Source organism: Carassius carassius, chromosome 44, assembly GCF_963082965.1.
Source record: "Carassius carassius chromosome 44, fCarCar2.1, whole genome shotgun sequence".
In the NCBI taxonomy this organism is placed as follows: Eukaryota; Metazoa; Chordata; class Actinopteri; order Cypriniformes; family Cyprinidae; genus Carassius; species Carassius carassius.
Genome location: NC_081798.1, coordinates 20,413,362 through 20,434,513, shown reverse-complemented (window position 1 = coordinate 20,434,513; position 21,152 = coordinate 20,413,362). Strand labels below are relative to the sequence as shown.

Genomic DNA, 21,152 nt, shown 5'->3' with positions numbered 1-21,152 from the left:
TGCTTGTAGATAGAAAAAGGTTTATGTGGATTAATGGTGTTGTTTAATGTGTCTTAATGAATGCTTTATGTAAATGTGTAAATTATGTTAAAAAAGATTTAAGTGAACACGTCACTACAGTACAAACTTTATTATTTTTTTAAACAATGCACATATAAATCAACCACAAAAAAGTGCAACAAAAAAATAACATCATTTTCCTATAAGAAAATGGCAACTGATGATCTAGAGACATTCTTAACCTTAAGTTTCAGAGATAAGTCAAATACCGTTAGAATCTCTATTTAAATATTACGTTTATTAATCGAATCCTAAGCAAGTCATCAAAGTGCAAAACATTAAACAAATGACATTAAAGAAAGTATGGGCTTTAAGGAAAGGCAGCACATGCACGAATGGCAGGAAAATCTAAGTATCTTCTCAAGTCTTCAAAACGTGATTTTTCATGCTTTCATATAGTTGGACTTTTTGCATAAGGAGAGAAGGATGATTAAACCTTTTCCACACACACTCTTTGTCAAATTTCTATCATCCACTTAGTGACTCTGACTGGAAAAAAGGCAGAACGGTAATCTCATTACGAGTTGCTTCTGAAATCTGGCCCATTGCTTGAATTCACAGGACCCTGGATGATATATGGGTGGACTGTAGCTGCCACATACCCAGCAGTGTAAAGAAACGATAGCCCTGTTGGAAGCTACACAGAGAGGCTTTACCTGGACACTGGCATTCATACAGTAATGAAACAAGCATACTAACAAAAAGACAGTGTATGTTAACAGATGGAAAGGAGTTTTGCCCTTAAAGCAGCCGACGAGCACATGGTGCTCTAAAACAAAAAAAAAACCTCTACTTATCACCAGTGCATTTTACAGAATAACTTAATATCTTTTAAAGTAATTTGGATCGAAAAGATGTTGAGAATTCAACACTTTTCACGTCACTACAGACCGCCTCCTACAATGGGCCTGAGGACAAAGAAGAGTCTTATTTCTGTGGTGTTATAGTGTCCAGACTGGGCCAGGCCGGAACATAGTGGCGTGGTAGAGTTCCCTCCATGAGCCTCTCCATCCACAGACCCAGTCGGTCCAGTTTGTGGTGGATCTCCAGAGTGGTGGCCTTCTGTCGAGAACTTGACCGGGACCTCGAGGCTCTGCTTGGACCGGCCGTCCCTGCATCCTCGTCGGACCACCTACTACATTCGGCTTCCTCCCCTGTGAACACGGGTCTGAATATGCAGAAGTATTTCTTGTGGCCATTGAGTGCCAGGACATGGCCAGTGTAGTCTGATTTGTTGAAGGTGGTGTCTTCCTCTTCGTCCAAGCAGTCTGACGGTCTGGCATCAGGAGCGGACTCCATGAGGGAATCCATCCATTGGCTGTGCTTGTCCACATTTAAAAAGGAGTAGTGAAGAGTCTGAGACCTGAGGGAGGAAATAGGGATAGTTTTCTTTGCATTTGTTTGTAGCACGATTTAAGTTGAAAGCAAAGATGCTTAATACAGCTTCTGGAGACGTGCTTTTTTTCGGTGTTTAATTCCAGTAATGTAATGCTACTTTCCAGACCTGTAAATAGTAGCAAATGGACATTCGACTTCATATTCAAATGATGCTCCATTGTTTTTCAAAGTGGTGGTAAGAGAGTTGCAGTTGGAGTTGTCTGGAAAGCACCATGACTGGAAATCAAAACTCTGCAACTTCTTACTTGACCTCGGGAATGCTACTCAATTTCAGACACCTAATCCCTAGTGTAAAAATAAAGCAATACGCCCCAAGAAGCTGTGGTTAACTTAATTTATAACAGTTAGGGGTGCTGTAAAGCATGACGCAGAGTGCCTAAAATCCCCTTAACGGTTATAAATTCACTGTAAACCATGGCTTCACAGGGCTTATTGCTTAATTTTATTGCTATCAAACAGTTATTCCATTCATGTACAAATGTTTCACAAAATAAAACAAAGCAAATAAAATGTAATGATATTAAATGAGTCATGTGATGCGATTTAAATTTTTCCTTTCTCTTTGGAGTGTTACAAGCTGTTCATGAATAGATAAGATCCCTAAAGTTGCAAAGACTTAGGCCGGCGACACACTGGATGTGTGGCGCAAGCGTCTCAGCTGCGTGGCGTGTCCGTTTTTAATTCGGCTCCCATGTTAACAGGTTAGAGCTTGCCGACTGCCTGCGTGAGACGCGCGGAAAACGCGTGCATGCTAGAAATCGAACCGACGCCTATTTTTCACGTGACACGCAAGCGTGTTGGAAGCGTTTCCAGGCAAAATATAATAGGAAAATATGTTTATATGTCATTTTGTACACAAATACATATTAATTCATGACATTTTGATGTTTGAAAGTCTATAGGTTGACATAAATTCAGATATAAATGTAATTTAAAAAATAAATAAATAATTATCGATTTTCAAATATTGCACCTGTCAAACATAGTCTATTTTGCCGTCAATACTGTTGACGGTGTCCTTTATCAGTAGGTGTAGGTGTGTAAAAAAAAGTTGATGTTGTCATGAAGACAAGAGCCTGGTCTATCGGCGGCCTCCCTCTACAGCAGCAGCAGCGCGCCAGCGCCGCGTCAGGCACGGTTTTGGTGTGTAAAGACACAGAAAACGTGAGGCAGCCGCCACGCTCCTGACACGCAGCAGAAACGCCACGCAGCCAGTGTGTCACCGGCCTTAAGTCTCAAACCCAAAAAGATATTCTATTTAAAAGACTTGTCCACACACTCCTAAAACGCCTCACTTAAACATGCCCCCACGTCTACATCACTGTGTGGGAAATTGTATAATGCTGCCCAAATGTTTAGGCGATGAAAAAAAGGTGTAACTTTGATTCTCGCTGTAGAACCATGTTGTGGAGATGCTGTGTGTTTCATTGTGAAATCGAAACGACTTTGTTTGGTCTTCCAAAAGAGGACACAACTAGAAATCAGTGGTTAAGTTGTATTTAAAACAATGTTCCAGAACAGTTCAAACCAAATAATCGAGTGTTTGCAGGGCATTTTACGGAGTACTGTTTCCTGATTCTGGGAGAGTAGCCTACAATGTTGGCTGTTCTGACTCATAGACTGTAAGTAAATTTTTATATTTAAGTTTTTATATTTAAAGAATTTGCCACTGACTATTCAAATGTGAGTTTTAAGCAGTGTAGTGTTGTTGTTTGTCGTTTCTCCGATCACAAATGCAGACATGGTTTTATGTTTATGCGGCGTGATACATAACGCGACACGTAAAAAGACAGTTTAAGTCATTATAATCAGTAATTATGTCCCCAACTGATGCAACAAATGCCTAGTTTGTAATGGGTTTTATTGGTTTCTCAGTATTGCAAGATCTGTTTTGAATTGCTGAGTGCAGAAGAAAATATATTGATGTGTGTGAGGGGAGCATACAAAATAAATGACTAGCCGGATTCATGCTAAATTTATACATCTAAAAATGTAATAAAAAAATTACTCAAATTTATTTCAGGTTTTAAAGTACAAAATGTTATTTTGTGTGATTTTTTTCATTCAGCAACAAATATAAACCATTTACAGGTGATTGCACAATGCAAGGACCCAGGGTTTACAAAAGGAATGCACCTTTTAATTGTGCACATTGACAAATTAGAAGTTTGGAATAATGGTTCCTATTGTGCTTTTATGAAATCCAGATGATTTCAAGTGAACCCAGGCTGTATTTACTAAAGCACTGGAAGCCCATGTAGATCACTGAAACCATTGGTACCAATCTTCTCTAGGATCTACTGAGATCTACTTACAACTACAATCGCAGATTTGGAATATGTTTAAATAGCATCATTGACTTTGGTTCAGTTGTCCAAAGCTTAATGGAAGATGATGAATGCTAGTATTGATTTGAATGTGTGCTAAGCTTCAAGTGGCCTTCTAAGTTGGGAAGTTTTGATTTGAATAGTTGACAGCCTAAACTCTGTAAGAAGGTAGATCTCCAGAAACAGGTTTTAGCATTCTCTCAAACACATATGCAGGCCTCACCCTGAGAAAGAATACACTTCTTTGGCAAACTTCCTGAGCAGTACTTGCTTAGAAGCATCAGTGAGGATCAGCACAACGTTGATGTGACCAGGCTTTAACCTGACTAGGTTACTCATGTATGTGATGTCCGTCAGCTCCGTTACCTCCACAAAATTCTTCTTTGGTGGACGACTGTAACAGGAAAACCAACTGTCAGCTATTCAGCTAATGAACTGAACACATCTGTGATCTCCAACTCTATTTGACATACTGTTATTATATTTTATTTACAAGCAAACAGTGCCTTACCTTGAAGTGCTTTCCTGTCCTGGTGAGCTCTCTGCTGTCTTTGGTGGATCAGTGGCCTTTTGTTTGGCTGGTTTGTCTTCCCCAGCATCGCTGTTGATCGAATAAATGAATGAATGAATCAATCAATTAATCAACAAAAAACTCTCCTTACAAAAGCACTTTGATATAACAAAATCTGTTCTACCTGAAGGCCTGAATGATTACAGTCCCGAACAGAATGAAAAGAGCGGAGAAGATCAGAGACAGTACAGGCATCATCTCACGCCTGGGGGAAGCAGAACATGACAAAACAGGGTGCTCTTAAGTTTGTCATAAAAAAATAAATAAATTCTAAGATAATCAAAAAATAAACCTGAAAATAATCATCAACAAAAGTCATTATCATTTAGTCTGCTATTATTTGTTATCAATCCCATTTGAAACATTTTTGCATACAATGTACAGCTTTTGCACTTTTTCAGTCTCTAATCTTTATGGTCTATTGCAGATATTTTACAACCCGAATTCCGGAAAAGTTGGGACGTTTTTTAAATTTTAATAAAATGAAAACTAAAAGACTTTCAAATCACATGAGCCAATATTTTATTCACAATAGAACATAGATAACATAGCAAATGTTTAAACTGAGAAAGTTTACAATTTTATGCACAAAATGAGCTCATTTCAATTTTGATTTCTGCTACAGGTCTCAAAATAGTTGGGACGGGGCATGTTTACCATGGTGTAGCATCTCCTTTTCTTTTCAAAACAGTTTGAAGACGTCTGGGCATTGAGGCTATGAGTTGCTGGAGTTTTGCTGTTTGAATTTGGTCCCATTCTTGCCTTATATAGATTTCCAGCTGCTGAAGAGTTCGTGGTCGTCTTTGATGTATTTTTCGTTTAATGATGCGCCAAATGTTCTCTATAGGTGAAAAATCTGGACTGCAGGCAGGCCAGGTTAGCACCCGGACTCTTCTACGACGAAGCCATGCTGTTGTTATAGCTGCAGTATGTGGTTTTGCATTGTCCTGCTGAAATAAACAAGGCCTTCCCTGAAATAGACATTGTTTGGAGGGAAGCATATGTTGCTCTAAAACCTTTACATACCTTTCAGCATTCACAGAGCCTTCCAAAACATGCAAGCTGCCCATACCGTATGCACTTATGCACCCCCATACCATCAGAGATGCTGGCTTTTGAACTGAACGCTGATAACATGCTGGAAGGTCTCCCTCCTCTTTAGCCCGGAGGACACGGCGTCCATGATTTCCAACAAGAATGTCAAATTTGGACTCGTCTGACCATAAAACACTATTCCACTTTGAAATAGTCCATTTTAAATGAGCCTTGGCCCACAGGACACGAAGGCGCTTCTGGACCATGTTCACATATGGCTTCCTTTTTGCATGATAGAGCTTTAGTTGGCATCTGCTGATGGCACGGCGGATTGTGTTTACCGATAGTGGTTTCTGAAAGTATTCCTGGGCCCATTTAGTAATGTCATTGACACAATCATGCCGATGAGTGATGCAGTGTCGTCTGAGAGCCCGAAGACCACGGGCATCCAATAAAGGTCTCCGGCCTTGTCCCTTACGCACAGAGATTTCTCCAGTTTCTCTGAATCATTTGATGATGTTATGCACTGTAGATGATGAGATTTGCAAAGCCTTTGCAATTTGACGTTGAGGAACATTGTTTTTAAAGTTTTCCACAATTTTTTTACGCAGTCTTTCACAGATTGGAGAGCCTCTGCCCATCTTTACTTCTGAGAGACTCTGCTTCTCTAAGACAAAGCTTTTATAGCTAATCATGTTACAGACCTGATATCAATTAACTTAATTAATCACTAGATGTTCTCCCAGCTGAATCTTTTCAAAACTGCTTGCTTTTTTAGCCATTTGTTGCCCCCGTGCCAACTTTTTTGAGACCTGTAGCAGGCATTAAATTTTAAATGAGCTAATTAAGTGTAAAAAAGTGTAAAATTTCTCAGTTTAAACATTTGCTACGTTATCTATGCTCTATTGTGGATAAAATATTGGCTCATGTGATTTGAAATTCCTTTAGTTTTCATTTTATTAAAATTTAAAAAACGTCCCAACTTTTCCGGAATTCGGGTTGTAATATTATATTACTAAGTTTTTGAATGCTTTTCTTTAAATGCACATATATACAGTACAGACACACACACACTTGCTCTGATGATTTTATCAGCAGTATAGTAGCTTGAAAGCTACACGTGATTTCTCACTAGTGAGGAGGTAACAACGGCATTGTTCTTGAAGCTGATGAACTTACAGTTTCACTATTAGTAGAGATGCTGCTGCTGGACACAGTTGAGAGACGCACAGACTCAGGTAATTCACCCACCCTTGATATCTCTCTCTCTCTCTCATGCTCTCACTCTAAGAACTTAATTAATAACTGCATTAGTCTACTATCAGTTGCTCTAGGTCAGGGGTCAGCAACCCAAAATGTTGAAAGAGCCATATTGACCAAAAAAAAAGAAGAAAAAATAAATCTGTCTGGAGCCGCAAAAAATTAAACGCCTTATATAAGCCTTATAATGAAGGTATATAAGCGTCTATATCCCCTTAGTAGGTTCTGTTACTAGGTCTAAAATTATGTTTTGGAATTAACAAGCTGGGATTGAGATCTTTCAGAAAGGGATAGTTCACCCAAAAATTAAAATTTAATATTTATCTGCCTACTGCCAGGGCATCCAAGATGTAGGTGACTTTGTTTCTTCAGTTGAACACAAACAAAGATTTTGAACTCAAACCATTGCAGTCTGTCAGTCTTATAATGGAGGTGAATGGGAATCACAGCTAAAACATACAAAACAAACAAAAAAAACCCCCCAAACAATACCAAATTAAACCCTATGGCTAGTGACGATACATTGATGTGTAAAGACACAAAATGATCGGTCTGTGCAAAAAAACTGAACAGTATTTATATAGTTTTTTTACTTTTGATGTACTGAACTGTCTGAACTGTGAGCATGTCCTCGACACAGCCTGTGTGAGGCATCTTCTTCTTGCTTTATGGTGGATCGCAGACTTATAAGTGCATTACTACGACCTCTCTCTCAAATGGACCATTGACTTTCTATCTACAATCTCAATTAGGAGTTGTAATGGTCCATTTGAGAGGAAGGTTGTGGTAATGCACTTATACGTTTGCGAGCTGCATTAAAGCAAAAAGAAGCAGATCAGAGGTAAATAACGATATAAATATGGTTCAGTTTCTTGCAATGACTGATTTTTTTGTGTCTTTACACATCAATGAATCATCACGAGCTGCAGGATTTAATGTGGTTTTGTTTGTGTGTGTTTTTGTTTTGTTTTATTGTATGTTTTAGCCGTGATTCCCATTCACCTCCATTATAAGACTGACAGACTGCAATGGTTTGAGTTCAAAATCTCGAGTTTGTGTTCTACTGAAGAAACAAAATCACCTACATCTTGGATGCCCTGGTGGTATGCAGATAAACATTGGATTTTCATTTTTGGGTGAACTATCCCTTTAAGGGTAAAACCTGATGAATGTCTAGAAATATAACATCTGAACAATATTTGAGGTGTGGTATCTAGTACAAGTGGAATAATTGATTCCAATCTGTTGAAATATTAGAAAATAATGCACACCCAGGGTGTAATGAACACTCTGCGTTAAGTCTTTGATTTGTTAACATGCAGTTCCAGTTCCATTTTTAAAATCCAATTCCAAACTAGAACAGGTCTTATTTTTTTAACTAGTTTTCATAAAGCAGTAGGTGAAAAGTTCTGAAGTGCGCAACCATTGGAGACTTCCAGTTAGTGAAGCAACACAAAGCACACTGTAGGCTTCGTGACATGAAGTACGTCCAAATTTAATTCGTACTACACAGAACAAGCTGTTTTAATGGTCGAGGTAAGTTTCAAACCAAATATAGCACAATACACTTTGCAATTTACGACAGTATGACCCAAAAGTCAAGTGCTGCTAATGTTGCTTTAATTTCTGATTGATCACAATAGACCACACATCCTTTTTCCACTGACACAGATTTTTGAACCATTCTATGTGTTTCCATAATGGTTTGTTTTAGACTGGTTTTAGTCCGGTGAACAACAAATAGCAATATTCATTTCTCAAATCTGTGGAAAAATGTGGCTGGTTTGCAACAGGATCCAGTTTGCCTGGTAGAGCACTGGCCAAGATTTTGCTCTGGCTCTAAAACGCAAATCATTCTGGGGGAAAAGAGCTTAGAAACGGCATGCAAACAGGACCATGAACACTTTATGATTGTACTCACCAGTTAGAGTAGAGAAGATCAAAGTAAAATTGAGCAAGGTAATCATATGCAGCATTTATCCACTGAATCAAAAACATCTGAAATAATAACAATAACAAAATACGTTATTACTGTCAATTATTTCTTTTATTGCCACTTAGACCTTAATGTAAACAATCTTGAGGTTTAACAATGCATTCATTAAACCATGTTTTGGAAGTCCTAAAGACAATCTAAGCCCTTCACTACCCTCTACATGACTTACAGAGGCAAACTCATTGTTGAGTTCAGGCAGCATGGCATCATGGGTAAGGTAGGAGGGGTCTCTTTGTAGAATCTCAAGCTGCTCATGGAGGCGGTGCTTATCATCATCACTCCCATTCCATCCATCCATCACAGTCCGATACAAGACCCTTCCTGTAGCGCTACGTCTCTCCAGGAGAATCACCTGAAGTTATATGCAGAAGAGGTATAAATTCATATGGCATCAAAAAGAAAGTGACTAAGTGGAGTGTGTGTATTAGCACATGGATCTCTCTGACCTGTGGAGGGGTTGTGTCTTCCTTTTTGAGCAGGGTGTCACAGAGAGGCTGCTGTTGTCTCTGATAAACATAAGCAAACCTGACAACTTCTTTAGTGTTGGAAGAAGCGAAGTCAAAGAACGCCTCATTCACTGACACAAACTGCTCCCCTTCACCAGTAACAAGAAGAACACAGTACCTGTCAATCAGAAAGACAGGGAAATGATTAGGTTTACTCAGAGACATACAGTAAGTCTACCGACACCCAATGCTACAGTTAGAGGTGAGATTTCTTACTTCCTGCGACGGTGGAACTGTTTAACTGGACACAGCTCATCGAAGAATTTCTGATTCACCAGCCGCGGCACCAGCAGGAAACGATTATTGGACACAAACTCGTCAATGATCTGCTTTTTCATCCCTCTTGCCTAGAGAAGAAAACAAAAAAGGACTCGTCTAGCAAAAACAAAGCAGCCGGTATACAGTTGTTGAAAAAAACTACAGCTGGATGTATGCAGATGGAGAGCTGGGCCTCACCTGTATAACATCAGCAGGTTTGTCTGTGTTCTCTTTGAACAGGAGCATGGTGGGAGCGTATGTGTTGATGTTAAACCTCTGCACGACTTTGGAGGTCTCAGTCAGGCCCATGTCCACATAGCCAAACTGTACATAGTCTTTAAAGGCAAACGCGGTGAGCTGCGAACAAGAGAATATAACAACTTGTGTCAAAAACACAGATGATTTTAATGACAGACTCTTTGAACGGCTAATATAAGGAACACTCACCTTATACAAAAGAGGGATATTAGATGCTACATCAAACATTAGCACTCTTGGCTTATTCTCTTCATGCCAACTATTTAAAAACTCAAGGTAGCTGTTATCAGTCACCTAAAAGAAAAGAATAAAGAAGGAAAGAAACAGGGAAGGAATGGAAAAGGGAAAAGAACGGCAAGGGAATACAAGAGACAAAGGGATGGGGGAAAAGAAAAAGTTACAAAAGTGGGAAAACAAAGGTAAGGGAGAGGGAAAGAAGAGAGGAGGAAAAGGAACAGAAAAGGATTAGGAAAAGGGAAAAACGGAAGGGACAGGAAGAGGAAGAAATGAAATGAGAAAAGGAAAGGGAAAAGAAAAGGAAGAAAAATGGCAAAGGAGAAAGGGAAAGGAAATGGTAAAGGAACAGAAAGATATAAGGAAAGGGAAAAGGGAAGGAAAGTGGGTGGAGGAAGAATGAAGTGAAAAGAAAAGGTAAAAGAAAGGGGGAAAAGGGGAAGTGGAGAGGACAAGTGGATAAAATAATGAATGAAAATGAAATGAAAAAGAAAGGCAATGAAAAAAGAACAGGAAAGGAATAGAAATGAGTAAGGAAACAGGAGAGAGAATGAAAAGGATAGGGAAACGGTACAGGAAATGAAAATAAAGAGACAAAGGGAAGGGTTGAAAAAAGGAGAAAGGAAAAAGAAAGGATAAAGGGATAGGGTGGGAAAATGAGCATGAAGGGAAAAAGAAAACGCAAAAGGAAGGAAGGAAAGCGGAAAAGAAGAGAAAAGGCAAGGAAATGGAAAAGAAGAGTGACAAAAAATGGAAAGGGATAAGGAAATGAAAGTGAACAGCAAATAAAACTTCATTAATGAACTCTTTTAAGCTGCATTTATGTGATTGTTCAATTGACAGTCCGTGTTCATTGCAACAAGAGCCAGTGCTTGAGTTAAGTCGAACCTGACATATAGTTAAATTCACCTCAGAATTAAAATAATTATGTCATTAATAATTAAATATATAATAAAGAATACACCTCAAAGTGGCTGGCTGAGTACAAACCTTCTCAACCAGCTTCTGGGGCAGAAGGCTTTCCACAAACTGTCTCAAGTGTTCCCTGACCACAGCATAGTGGAAGAAAGTGACTTTGCCATTGATTAAACCAAGTATGGACGGTGTGCGGTGGGCACCAAGATGATTAGCAAGCTGTCTCTCATATCCAATGTCCACCACACCAATACCAACCCCTAAAAACAAACCAATAGCTTATATTCCGATTATATAATTTAACTGAAAATATTGTCATATGATAAAGATTCATTTGCCCAATACTTGCATGCTATGCCATTGTATGCTTATTAGAATATTACCCGATTCTACTGGAATTAACTGTGAAGGTGAAAATCCTGAAGAACCTACCCAGCGGCTCCAGCTCTAGCACAGTGTCCTTCCATACAGGCTCAATATGGATGCAGGTGAAGCACCACTCTGACGTGATCTTGATCAGGTAGGGTCTCTTGAAACTGTCCGGCAGCACCTCACTGATGTATTGGTTGTAGTGAAGGTGGTGCTTGCTGTCGGTGAAATCACCACTCGTCCGAGGGAAGTGAAAGAAAGACTCATCGAAGTAGAAGCTGTCATGAAAATGTCTGAAGCCCTGCGGTGCTCGGGCAAAGTTTTGATTCTCGTCCATTTGACCAAACCGGTCATAGTTTGACCTTCTCTCCTCATTGGAAAGAATCTATGGACAGCAAATCACATGCAATTCAAAACGCATGCTTTTTACTGAAGACACATTCAAATGTTTAAATGCATCTTATACCAATTCCTCCAGTTTGCAAATTCCAACCAGCTTTGCCCTGTTACAATGTCAGTACTGTTGTATGTAAATGAATGATGTGTACTTTTGCTCCGCGTTACATGCAAACAAACATCCCTGTGTGTCTGTCAGCAAAAGTGTCGGATGATGCAAAAATGTTTTGTTTTGCTTCTTCCAGCAGACTTCTGACACTTCTAGGGCTTAAGTTAAAGGAGTCATATGATGCTTTTTTGTAAAGATCATTATTTTGTGTATTTGGTGTAACAGAATATGTTGACATGCTAAAAAACACATTATTTTTCAAATACTGTACATTATTGTAGGTCCTCTATGCCCCGCCTCTCTCAAACCATAATTTTCTACAAAGTCCCTCCTTCTGACAAGCACAGTCTGCTCTGATTGGCCAACTGACCCAGTGCATTGTGATTGGCCGAACACCGCAAGCACTCGTTGGAAATGTAACGCCCCTTTCCATAATCACATGCTTCAATATATCCAGAATTAGATAGATCAACTAATTCAGACCTCTCTCATTTAGCGACCAGAACAGAGGTAAAACAGTATATTAAATAGATATATGGAGGAACAGACACCCAGATACATTCACTTATTCATGCTACTCTAGTACTTATAAAACAATCTTCTTTTATCTGCTGATCTAATTTCCAAAGTTAGTAACTTGGTTGAGAGATCCCAAATTTTTGGAGATCAATGATAAACCGATCTTTTATCAGAAAGATTTTCTCGCAAAATAAATGTAAAGAGAGTTAATAATGACCTTAGTTTTAACATCAGTTTAAGCCTGAAAGGGGAGCTTGTATGTGTTTGCAGTACACAAACCACTGACGATTAAGGCAGCTGACTCCTCTTCCTCTGTCTGTCTGTCTGTGTCTCTCTCACACACTCACAAAGTCAGAATTACTTCCACTCCTTCATGAAACGGTCATTCATAAAATGTGTTGCTGTTCTGTTGTAAGTAATCTTAAAGATTCCTAAATGCATCTACTTTCAGAAGGCCAAATAAAGTGCTTTTGCTTCCTCCTAGATACACACAGCATCTCCCTGACATGACTGCTTCAACACTAACTGCGGTTACTGAAACCACGTGGACGTGGCAGTCTTAAATTTGATATAGAATATCTCTTTGGTTTTGAAACTTTAGTCTTTGCAACTACAGGGATCTTATCTATGCACAATCAGCTTGTAACACTCCAAAGAGAAAGGAAAACTTGAAATTGCATCATATGACCCCTTTAAAACCACCAATTGAACGTCCTCTTTTTTTTTTGTACTTTTTGTATTCACAAAACGGTGGCACCAAAATCAAAAGTGCATTATGTGTATGTCAAAAAGGAAGGTCACATATTATGTTCTTGATTTCTTGCATCTAAACTCTTAAACAAGTCTTTATAATGAGCAGATATTAATTAACATTTGTGAGTGTGTAAACGTACATTTACAAGAAAATATTGCACATTTGCCAAATTTACAATTGTAATTGTACAATTGTTCAATTGTATACAATCACATGCTATACATTTTAGATAAATATTTCATAACAATATTTGTATAAAAGAAAAAATGTGTGACTATATTGGTATAATACAATACAATATTTTCTATATAAATAAATATCCATTTTATTTTAAATTTACAATTCATTGCTTGTAATTATACATTATAATTTTTGCCATTTTATAGCACATATTTCGTGCCATAAATAAACTAGCGCTCAAAAGTTCATACAGAAATGTATAATGTTACAAACAAAAAATTAGATTTCAAATAAATGCTGTTCTTTTTAACTATTTATCAAATAATCCTTAAAAAAGTATCACAGTTTCCAGAAAAATATTAAAGTTCTATAATATGAAACTGATAATAATAATACATGTTTATTGAGCAGCAAATCAGCATATTAGAATGATTTCTGAAGGATCATGTGACACTGAAGACTGGAGTTATGATGTATTTTTAAATGTATTCGAATAGAAAACAGTTATTGTGAAATATTACAACAATTTAAAATATTAATGTCTTTTTGATCAAATAAATACAGCCTTGATGAGAAAAACAAAGTTATTAAAAACATTAATGAAATACACACGTTTCCCAAACCTCTAAATAGTAATGTGTACACACACAGTATTAAGTAAAAAAAAAAAAGTGTTTTTGCTCTTGCTTTACATTATTTCCAAGATGCAATGCATCCATCCTACCTCATATGATTTAGTGATCTTGATAAACATGTCCTCTGCCCCTGGACTTTTATTTTTGTCTGGATGCCTAAGGATAATTGTGAGAGAGTTACACAATTATTACACTGTATTAAACAGAAGCAGGTTTCCTACTTATTTTCCATTTCAAAACTCCATACTTTTCCAGACTCTAATTTCCAAACATCTCAGTAGATTTTCAGACCATATTTAACATAATTGGTTCATAGAGCATTATTTTTAGCTTTATATTTACAGTCCAGCCATCAGTTAATTTTTGTATTCTCTCGTTTTTTTCCCAATTGATTTCAAAAATACAGAGCCCCCGAAAAACTTTTACATTAACACAACAAACTTTTTTGTGCCCTCGAGAAACTATTCACATGCGCATGGAATGTTTTTGCATGCTTATGCATTACAATTTCTAGTTTTATATAACCTATTTCCTTTGTGCATCACTGCCATCTTACTATGAATAAAACGAAAGCATGGATGCACATGAATTAACAGAGATATACTAGCTCAGAATTTAGCTTTTCTTATGGTATCTCTAATATCGAGACCCGTTGTCCAATTTAACTCATCCTCTGTGGCGGAGGAGAATCCATGACACAAAATAGTCTGATGGCATATAATCGGCCAAGTTCAAGGGTATAAAAAATAAGACTGGTACTGTAAACAAGTGTTCAAAATTAGGCCTTCATTAGGGCAGTATGCCATATTTTAAGGCCTTAGGTCTCTATAAAGTCTGTATAATTTGTATTTTTGCATAGGTACTTGAGGCTGTAATACAGTTCTAAAATATAGTGAGAAGAAACCAGAAATGATTATAACCTGAATTATGCATAATGAAAACGTGGACCTTGAAATCATTTAGTGTATTTGACAATCACTAAAGAATCACTTAACAGCTGCCATGAGAGCACACTTCTTATATGACAAATGTATTTTCAATGAATTCTTAATTTGTTATATTATAAATAACTAAATGGGGCAGAAATCTGGAAACACTATTATTTTTTCATACTTTGCGAGGCCCCGCAGGAACCCTGCTCACCATTCTCTCACGAGATTCTTGTAGACTTTCTTGATTTCGGCCTGGCTGGCATGTTTGGACACTCCGAGAACTTTGTAGGGATCAAACTCAGGCGGAGATGCGAGTGAATCTTCAAACAGAGCCAGGAGAAGAATGGCCCAAACACAGCAGGTCACAAACATACTCCAGCCTCCCATCTTGAGGTATATGAACCGACAAGCTACACAAACAGAGGAGACTCGGCTAGTCACACACTTTAAACCACTACAAATTACTCAGGAAAGGTCTACTTCTTTATAAACAAACAAAGAAACATACAGTTCACTGACTCCAATAGCGGGGCATGTTGTCACACTATATGGGGTAAGTTGTCACAATAGAACATAATATTAAACGGCCTATTATAGGCTTCCCGACTAAATAAAAAAATAAAACAATTCTAAAACATAAAATACGCAAACATGTAAAAGGTAACAATAATATCAAACCACGTTTTGTGTAGTCAGTCTACAGTAAACAGTGCCCACACCTCTCTAGTCACCTGAATGCTAATATTGTAAACACTGATCTATATAATGTCTATTATTGATCAGTGACTGCAATTTCATCTGAAGCGTTTCTATGGGAACCAGCACACCGAAGCGATCAAGAAAGTAAATCAGCATCAGATCAGCTCAAGGTGTGATCATTTGATCAGTGCAGTCAAAATGCATAAGACAGCGATTATTTACAGCAGACAAAAGCACTGTCAGCGTCTGATAACTAACAGATATGCCGAGAAAACATTGCCCGATTTAATGATTTCCACATCAGAGCGCAGAAGCGCGAGCTGCATGCCCTATAGAGGATGACGCTTTCATGCAAACGCCTCATTAAACACATTAATCCACAATGATTGTAATACCTAGGCACGACTCTTGCTGTAATCGTATGTATCTTCAATTTAGCAACAATCCATGTTTTCCCGATGGCAATGGGTGGACCGCTTCCCCGGCCTTCCCAGTCCAGGACTTCCGGAAGTGAGGGATTGTGGGTAAACACTTTCTAAGATAAAAGTCCCACGGATTTGTTCCAAAATCAATTTAGTATTATTTCTGATCTTCATCAAATCATATTTTATTAGGGGATTATATATATTAGGGCCGTCAATCGATTAAGATTTTAAATATAATTAATCTAAATTCATTACAGGGTGCTGCGATTAATTTTTAAACATATATATTAAAAATGTATAAGGTGTTCATTGTAGCTGACACCTAATGAACACATTACAATTGTTTTATGACTGCAAGTCTTTCTCCTCAAATGCTATTGAGCTTCAAATTTGCGTTTGAGCCCATGTGAAAAATTAGCATAATTTACATATGATTTACAGTTTATTTTAATAAATATCAAACATTCAATTCAATTGTGCATTATGGGTGACACCTAGATGAACAATTACAGTTGTTTTTATGACTGTAAGTCTTTCTCCTCAAATGCTACTGACGTTAGAAAAGTGTATACCAATATCGCATGTAACTTTAGAGACAGTCCCTAAATTTGAGACTCTCGAACGTCCAAAGTCAAGCCAACTTTATGCCTGTTTTTTATTTATTTTTACTTTCTTTAGTTTTCTTTTCTCTGCACCAGATTGCTGATGTCCTTTAACCAGGCATAGATGTCCATCCATCAATTATGAACATTCAGCCGCAAACATGAGGTGCGAGCGGTCGCGAGCGCGGATGGGAGATTGGCGCATGTTTTTTTTTTTTTTTTTTTGAGCAACTGGGATGGTGCCCCCTCTGGGAGTTGGTGCCCTACGCAGACTGCGTACTCTGCATATAGGGAGCGGTGTTACTGGGCTCAATGACTGTGAGTCTGACTCTCACGCCGGAGACCAGACTTCTAGTTCCGGCTCTGACTCCAAGCTTTGTTGGACTCAGGTGCAGCCAGGAACTTTATGGACCTCACTCTTGCTGTGAGTCTCCAGATCCCTCTGAATCACTCGCTACCCTTCTGACAGTTACTGCTCTGGATGGAACAACTCTGGGTCCAGGCAAAGTAACACTTTTTACCTCTCTCCTTTGACTCTCTGTTCGCCAACACCAGGAGGAGTTGTGTTTTCATCTGATACAGTCTCCAGAATTCCCGTTTATCCTTGGTCACCCCTGGCTTCTTCACCATAACCCTCATCTTGAGTGGTCCACTGGCACTATCCTCAGTTGGGGTCCCACTTGTCATGATACCTGTTTAGTCCAGAGTTCCCCTGACCCTATTCTCGAGTCTCAAGATCCCCTAGACCTTTCTCAAGTCCTCTCTCAGTACCCTGACCTCAAGCCAGTCTTCAATAAAAAGAAAGCCACCTCTTTACCACCACACCATCCCTATGACTGTGCCATTGACCTGCTTCCAGGTACCTGTCCCCCCAGAGGTTGCATCTTTTCCTTGTCTTCTCCTAAGCATGCTGCCATGGAGAACTACATTGAGGAGGCCCTCACAGCTGGGATTATTATCTCCGGCTGGAGCTGGTTTTTTCTTTGTGGGAAAAAAGGATGGGGGTCTACGGCCCTGGATAGATTACAGAGTTCTCAACAAAATCACCATCCATAATCGTTATCCATTGCCTCTTATGGCTACAGCCTTTGCGTTACTGCAGGGAGCTTCCATATTTACCAAACTTGACTTGCGCAATGCTTACCATCTTGTGCGCATTAGACAAGGGGATGAGTCGAAGACCGCATTTAACATGCCCACTATGGCACTATGAGTACCTAGTTATGCCCTTTGGCCTCACCAATGCTCCTGCAGTTTTCCAGGCTTTGATAAATGATGTCCTTTGAGACATGCTCAATCAGTTTGTATTTGTCTACTTTGACAATATTTTAATTTTTTCAAGTTCCTTCAATAAACATATGGGGCATGTCAGGAAGGTTCTCCAATGCCTCCTTGATAATCATCTTTTTGTGAAACCTGAAAATTGTGAATTCCAATTGACGCAAATACAGTTCCAGGTATTCATCATTATGCCTGGCTATATTCAAATGGATTCCCAGAAAGTTCAAGTAGCCACGGATTGACCCACTCCTGTGTCAGTGAAAGAGGTGCAACGATTCCTTTGCTTCACCAACTTTTACCACAAATTCATTTTGAACTTCAGGTCTGTGGTAGCTCCCCTATCAGCTCTCACTCAATGGAATAATGCAGGGTTTGGTTGGAGCCCTGAAGCAGAGTCAGCCTTCAGTGAACTCAAACTCTGCTTTACTTCAGCACCCATTCTTAATCTTCCGGACCCAGACAAACACTTTGTGGTAGAGGTGGATGCTTCGGATGTGGGTGTTGGAGCAGTGCTTTCCCAGAGGGGGAAGGATAACCGACTTCATCCTTGTGCATTCCTTTCACACCATCTTACACCAACAGAAAGGAATTACCATGTGGGAGACCGTGAGTTACTGGCTGTTAAACTGGCACTTGAAGAGTGGCGACCTTGGCTTTGGGGGGCCAAACACCCATTTCAAGTACTCACTGACCAAAAAAATCTAGAGTACATTCAGCAGGCCAAGCGACTCAACCCTCATCGGGCATGCTGGTCTCTATTTTTCAACCGGTTTTAGTTCAGCCTGTCCTACCGCCCCGGTTCGAAACATCTTAAACCTGATGCCCTGTCTCGAGTATATGCAAGCAGTTACCAAGAATATCCTATCACACCCATTATTCCAAGCTCCAAGATAGTGGCCCCTGTAAGATGGGAACTTGAAAATACAGTAAGACAAGCCCAGGCCCGAGAACCAGACCCAGGAGGAGGGCAAAACAACGCTTGTTTGTCCCTAAAGCTGTCCCTCACAGGTTCTTCAGTGGGGTCACTCCTCTCACCTGACCTGCCATCCAGATACCACTCGCACCCTTGAATTCCTCCATAGACATTTTTGGTGGCCGACCATCAAGGAGGATTCCAAGACCTTTGTTAAAGGGATCTCCGGTTAGTTTGACAACTTAGCCTTATTGGGTTAGCGATACCATTTGATACCATACCATAATAACACACCCGATGTTTAAGTTGTAGCGAGATATTTTTAAATAAAGTTTTTACCTGTAAGCCGCCATTGTTGTTTTTACCCATTGCATTCTGGGCCGTGACGTAGAATGGTCCCAGGCCCAGCGCGCTACAAACACAAGGCGCGTAAGCGAAATGTCTGCCGTTCACCCTTTTCAGTTTGAGCCTGAACGTGTCGCAAATACGGAGGAAGGTTCACAGGATGATAATAATCTTGTAGCCGTAGGTGAGGATGAGCAGGAAGAGAGAGTAGGGCACATGCATTGGTGTGGTTGTGGCAATTGTTTACCGATGCTTACTGAGAGGGAGAGTGTTTGCTGTAAGGAACTCCACTTCATATCAGCAGCAGTCCAGGGTAAGGTAGCAGCTAGCTAGCTAGGGAAGCTATATTGGCCTGAAGAATTTTGAAGTAATCTACCACAGTAGATGCATATTATAGCCTAAGAACAGGATACTTGTTTGCAGATTTACCATGCATCATTGCCCACCCTAATTTTGAGGCAGTTTGTCTCAATCCAGATGTACTGTGGGCTGCCCTCGTCAGTCTCCATGACAGATGGAGCGCTGGTTTACCCAGCCGCGATGCAGTTACTAACAGGCAGGTCTAACATGAACATATTTGTTTAGAATTATATAACATGTTATTTCTTCATAACAGACCGCTGCGAAGTATAACACACCATTGCCATGAAAACAGCGCGTTGCTATGGACGCGGAACGGACTATTTTCTTTTGCGGAAGCAATGCAATCGTTTTAAATCAATAAACTCCCGTTTAAATTTATAATTTGTGTCAAATTATTTATTTATTTTGTAGGTAGCCATGTAATAAGCGGGATTATGTATAGCGAGGCGGTTGTTATAATTTGCGAATAACAACCCCTTCAGGCTGATTCAAGCTCCGCTTCGCGTCGGGGTTGTTATTCGCTATAAACCGCCTCGCTATACATAATACCTTACATAGTTTGGCCAACACTGAAAGTTTTTCCAGTAATAAAGCATTAGACAATAATACAGCGCAAACATTATTGGCTGGCATGTATTGGCTTGAGGCAAACCTTGATTCACCCTTTTATAACATTTAGTGTAAAATTTTGGCTTTAGGTCTTACAGATATTCTTCCTATCGCCAGTTTACATGGTGGATGCATGGCTGGCTGGGGAGAAGAGTCCGCAGAATCATTCCCTCGTGTGCAGTGAACAAAATAAGAAATGTCTATCCCGAACCAAGTGGAGCCTATACAGGATTTGAACATGCAGACAATCAGGGAGAAGTAGAGGAGGCATGGAGGAATTTTTAACTATGCATAGACTGAACTTGCAAAAAACAAACTGCTAAAAATAATTCAAAATTAAAGCAGCTGAGCATTTAAACTACAATGGTGTGTTCATTGTGTATTATCAGAGGTGTCAAAAGTGCACACTTCCCATACTCAAAGTAGAAGTTTCCTGTCAAATGAAGAGAAATAATTTTCAAGACCAGAATTCCTTTGGGACCATCACAATTTATTCCCTATACAAAAGCAGGTGTGTGTGTATCAATCAGTAGCTCCCCCTCCCTCCAAGGTCCACACAATACTACAATAAAGCACAGTTATGTACATATTCACAGATTTAGATGTTTATACACCAACATATAATATACCAAGACACACCAAATCAAACTGTTGAACACAGTTGTTATGTACATATTTGCAAGTTTAGATATTTATAAATACAGGTTTGCTTTCCTACATCACTGATAACTGAATAAACAAACACATGCCAGAGATTCGCAGCTATTTAAAGCGTGAATACTGAAATGATTGCAAAATGATCTGTGATCTTGACAGTGTCACCTGTGGAGCCATGATGTGTCTTTGGTTGAAACTCATGTCCACTGCCTGGTTTGGATCGAAATCAGAGGAGAGAACATCTTCCATCATGGCAGCCATGTAGCTGTAGTCCTTTTCTGTCATCACAGGTTTTGCTCTGAAGGTCTTGTGGACTTTGCTCCAAGCGATTTTGAATTTGGGTTCACCCACGCTCTCCCCATCTTGATAAACAGCCTATTCAAAAACAAAAAAGGGAAAATAACTTAATATCAGGTTATTGCATATTGCATTCTGTGACAAACTTTAAGAAATGTATGTATAGGAAAAGTGATGGTCACTTGGTGAAATAGACACTTGCACAATTATGCATGGAGTATTCATTAAGATTTTAAAACATTATTTTCT

General features: G+C 39.1%; 1 protein-coding gene across 1 annotated transcript; it reads right to left on the bottom strand.

Moving 5' to 3' along the window:
• Positions 1 to 279: 279 nt before the first annotated feature.
• On the bottom strand, positions 280 to 15,952 carry LOC132126062 (dnaJ homolog subfamily C member 16-like). The gene is made up of 15 exons (XM_059537072.1): positions 15,807 to 15,952; positions 14,924 to 15,122; positions 13,870 to 13,936; positions 11,251 to 11,572; positions 10,894 to 11,078; positions 9,859 to 9,963; positions 9,610 to 9,768; positions 9,370 to 9,500; positions 9,094 to 9,271; positions 8,817 to 8,999; positions 8,573 to 8,649; positions 4,481 to 4,561; positions 4,297 to 4,386; positions 4,009 to 4,179; positions 280 to 1,423 (listed from the first exon to the last, which is right to left on the bottom strand). The coding sequence occupies exons 2-15, from the start codon at positions 15,097 to 15,099 to the stop codon at positions 988 to 990; spliced, it is 2,361 nt and encodes a 786-aa protein (XP_059393055.1). The 5' UTR covers positions 15,100 to 15,122; positions 15,807 to 15,952; the 3' UTR covers positions 280 to 987.
• Between the last annotated feature and the right edge of the window lie 5,200 nt (positions 15,953 to 21,152).

Coding starts and splice junctions, on each gene's coding strand:
- LOC132126062 (XM_059537072.1), bottom strand. CDS start 15,099: ATGGGAGGCTGGAGTATGTTTGTGACCTGCTGTGTTTGGGCCATTCTT. Junction 13,937..14,923: donor AAGAATCTCGTGAGAGAATG/GTGAGCAGGGTT, acceptor AATTATCCTTAG/GCATCCAGACAAAAATAAAA. Junction 9,501..9,609: donor AACCTGCTGATGTTATACAG/GTGAGGCCCAGC, acceptor TTTCTTCTCTAG/GCAAGAGGGATGAAAAAGCA.